Here is a 3,364-nt window from a genome sequence, read left to right as displayed (position 1 = left end):
TGTATTTAAAAAAAAATGTGAGCGCTGTTAATGCCATTTATTTAGTATCTAAAAAGAAGTCTTTTAAAAAAAAAAAAAGGAAGTAAGAGTCTATTTCTATAGAGTAAAGAGTTAGTGTTAGTCCACGTTCAATCTTATTAAATCAACTGAAAATTGATGCTGAATAAATAATAATTAAGGACTCCAAGTGATCCTTGAGTTATTTTTTGTCTATTCGCTAAATATTAATTATTACATATTATTCAATAGACATATCAAATATGGAAAATGAGGATTATTTTCGAAAGGATAAGTGTTCGGGGAATGAGGAAGATGTGAATATATTATCGGACTGCCTTATCCGATTTGGTAGTTCTGACTTTATTATGGAGCCGGAAATATTTTCTCAGCTAAAGAAATACTTTCAGTCCGGTGGGAATCCCGAGCAAGTGATTGAACTGTTGTCCCGGAACTATGTGGCTGTGGCACAAATGGCAAATCTGATGGCTGAGTGGTTAATCCTAGCTGGTGCAGAGATCTCTGAGGTACAACAAAGGTGAGGATTGGAGGATTGGAGGATGACCTTTGACCTCCTTTTTCTACTTTGTACTTTTCTAGGGTTGAGAATCATCTCCATGATACTATACTCAAGACATTTGATCCTAAAAAGCGGATGCCATCTTCGCTGAAGAAGGAGAAGAGACTCCCTCTTGGTTGGCCGAGCTCATCGAATACCCCACTTGGCGTTCCCTTATTTATCGCCTCGCTGAAGACTACCCTGATTGCTTAATGCTCAACTTTACCATTAAGCTAATATCAGACGCAGGATTTCAAGGTGAAATCACGTCTATTTCGACGGCAGCCCAGCAGATTGAAGTATTTAGTCGAATACTCAAAACATCGGTCATCACATTTTTGCTCAGCTCAGCTGACGACGTACAAAGGCGTAGAAATATGGAAGAATGTGCAAAAATGGTATGTCATGGCCAACACACATATGTTTATGCACAAGTGCTCTTATCTGTCCTTGCACATGAACCAAAGGGTGGTCATGTCATCCAGCGTCTACAGGAGGAAATACAGACTCAAGCTCAAAAGCAAATCATGACGTGACACCCATTACCTTATCTCTTCTCTCTGGCTTCCAACACTCGAGAGCGGGACAGGCTTTAGGATCCATGCTTAGCAAACAAACCCTTAACCCTGCAGATATTGTTGTCTTATACAAGCTATATAATCAGCTTGATCCTCCCCCTGTCTCATTGATTCGTATTCCTCAGTTTTTACAATTATTAATAGATGCACTTTTTAGACCAGGATCTAGAATCAATCAAGAACACAAGTCAAAGTATATATATCTATTGGCGTACGCATCATCTGTTACGGATAATTGGAGCCATCGACGAGGGACCAGGAAAGGTTTAAATAAGGATGAATTGAAAGGGACCATGCAGGCTGCTGAGAGAGTGCATAACATTGTATCTAGCTCAAAAGGAGCAACGGAACTGATTTCAGAAATAGGGACTCTTTATCAATGCATAAGGTACAAAAGCCATCGATTAACTATTATATATTAACTGTGTCGAATTGTAGGTTCCCGGTAGCTTCTGTGGGAGTGATACGGTGGGTGGAGTGTGTTGTTAGTGAATCCAATTTCTTCTCCCGTTCTACTGACTATTGTCCTGTACATTTAGCTCTGCTCGACGAAGTTGTCACATGTCATCCTCTTCTTCATTACAAAGTCTTACAGTTATTTATTATTCTGTTTGAGGCTCACTACGATTCACTTGAGATACTTGCTCAACTTGAAATTAAGAAAATGCTCCTCGACAGGTTAGTCAATCTGTTATCTAGGGGATATGTTCTTCCCGTGGTTAAGTATATTTCTCGATGTTGGTCTAACACAGGCACAGACATTTCACTTATTAGATACTTCGTTACAGAAGTATTAGATACAATAGCTCCACCTTACAGTGCAGAATTTGTTAAACATTTTTTCCCTCTGGTTGACAATGATGACATTACTGGATCTATGAGACGCGAAGGTGAAGACTTAGTTTCTGAGTTCATTATCTTCTGCCGTAGTCATTTCAGTTTAACATTGAAATTGTTAATATGATTTTATCATGTAATTTTGCCAATTTATCATTAATTAAATACGATCATATTTGTCAACTATATAATTCCTTCTCTTAGTAGGTTAATTCCATAAAATAAAAATTTGTACCTAATGTCTTGGATTTGGATAAAATTAATGCTAAATTGTAATGTTTAAAATTTTAGGACTTAAGTTGTTCTACAGCAAGAGTTATCAATATTTTATATTTAACCCAAATTTTTTTCCACACTGTTTACCTCAAAGCTGGTTCCTAATTTTACAAATACTACGTGGTTATTCAATACAATTCAACAAATTATGACATTAATCTAAATATACTCCAATTATTATATGTATGTGGTTATCAGTTAGCTAAAATGAATTAATTAATTTGTATTTTTTAACCATTATCTTCCATTTCGTTTCATAAATTATTGTGCCTAAACCTACAGATTCCCACAAATTTTTTTTAAAGATTACTAAAATTGCTGCTACAGTAGAAGAAGAAAAATTTCTGATTAAATTTTCAATTGATCAGACAATCCTGATACTACGTGGAATAATTCGGTCTTTTGATTTCTCACACCTTTCGAAATGAAATTTTTCTCCAGTTGTATGAATAATCGTTTAGGTGGTATGTCCAGAAAGTAACTAAGTTTTAATAAATTTATTTTTACTTATTCCTGTCTTGCCTACATTGTGAGAATGGAAATTTCTTTTATAGTTCTTTACAGACACGGTATGTTATAAGAGGATCAAGGATGGAGTTTTTGTAAAAAATAAGTTATGGAGTGTGGTCTTATTTCTTACATGATTATTCTTTAATAATTCGTCGTTTGTTCGAAAGAAGATTTCCTTCTTACCTAAGTTTGTTTGTATAACAAAATAATAATACATTTACATGTATAATTATAATATTTTCTCTGTACTAATGCAATTATAAATGTTGAAGGTCTCCACTTTATAGTTGTAATGGGCCCCGCGACCGTTAGCCTAAGGAGAAAGAATGGTGCAGTGTTAATTTTTTTTCGCAAGATGTCACTTTTCATTTTCCTACCTCCGAGTCTGAGCTCACATATATGAATTCCCCTTCAGTTAAGTCCTGAATGCGGTAAAGCTTGAATTAGTTGAATTTAAATACAATAATACTAATGTGGATAATCACTATCCACGAAACCTCTGAAATTCACCTTTTTCATTTAGTTACTCAAAGGTTATTGTTTATTATTACTGTTATTATTCTTTGGACCTCAGGTAATGTCATTAATTACACGTTTGAGAATCAGA

The 3,364-nt window shown here is 35.0% G+C and overlaps 1 protein-coding gene across 1 annotated transcript; it reads left to right on the top strand.

Moving 5' to 3' along the window:
* The first annotated feature begins 128 nt into the window (after positions 1 to 128).
* Positions 129 to 2,162, top strand: LOC121131418 (negative elongation factor D-like). The gene is given in 5 exon segments (XM_040726864.2): positions 129 to 535; positions 598 to 647; positions 650 to 1,072; positions 1,075 to 1,522; positions 1,573 to 2,162. Coding segments are annotated over 5 exon segments (1,722 nt in total). The 5' UTR covers positions 129 to 260; the 3' UTR covers positions 2,099 to 2,162.
* The last annotated feature ends 1,202 nt before the right edge of the window (positions 2,163 to 3,364 follow it).

This window comes from Lepeophtheirus salmonis, unplaced genomic scaffold, assembly GCF_016086655.4.
Source record: "Lepeophtheirus salmonis unplaced genomic scaffold, UVic_Lsal_1.4 unplaced_contig_5724_pilon, whole genome shotgun sequence".
Taxonomy (NCBI): Eukaryota; Metazoa; Arthropoda; class Copepoda; order Siphonostomatoida; family Caligidae; genus Lepeophtheirus; species Lepeophtheirus salmonis.
Note: the sequence above shows the minus strand (reverse complement) of the source record. Positions and strands in the feature narration are given on the sequence as shown.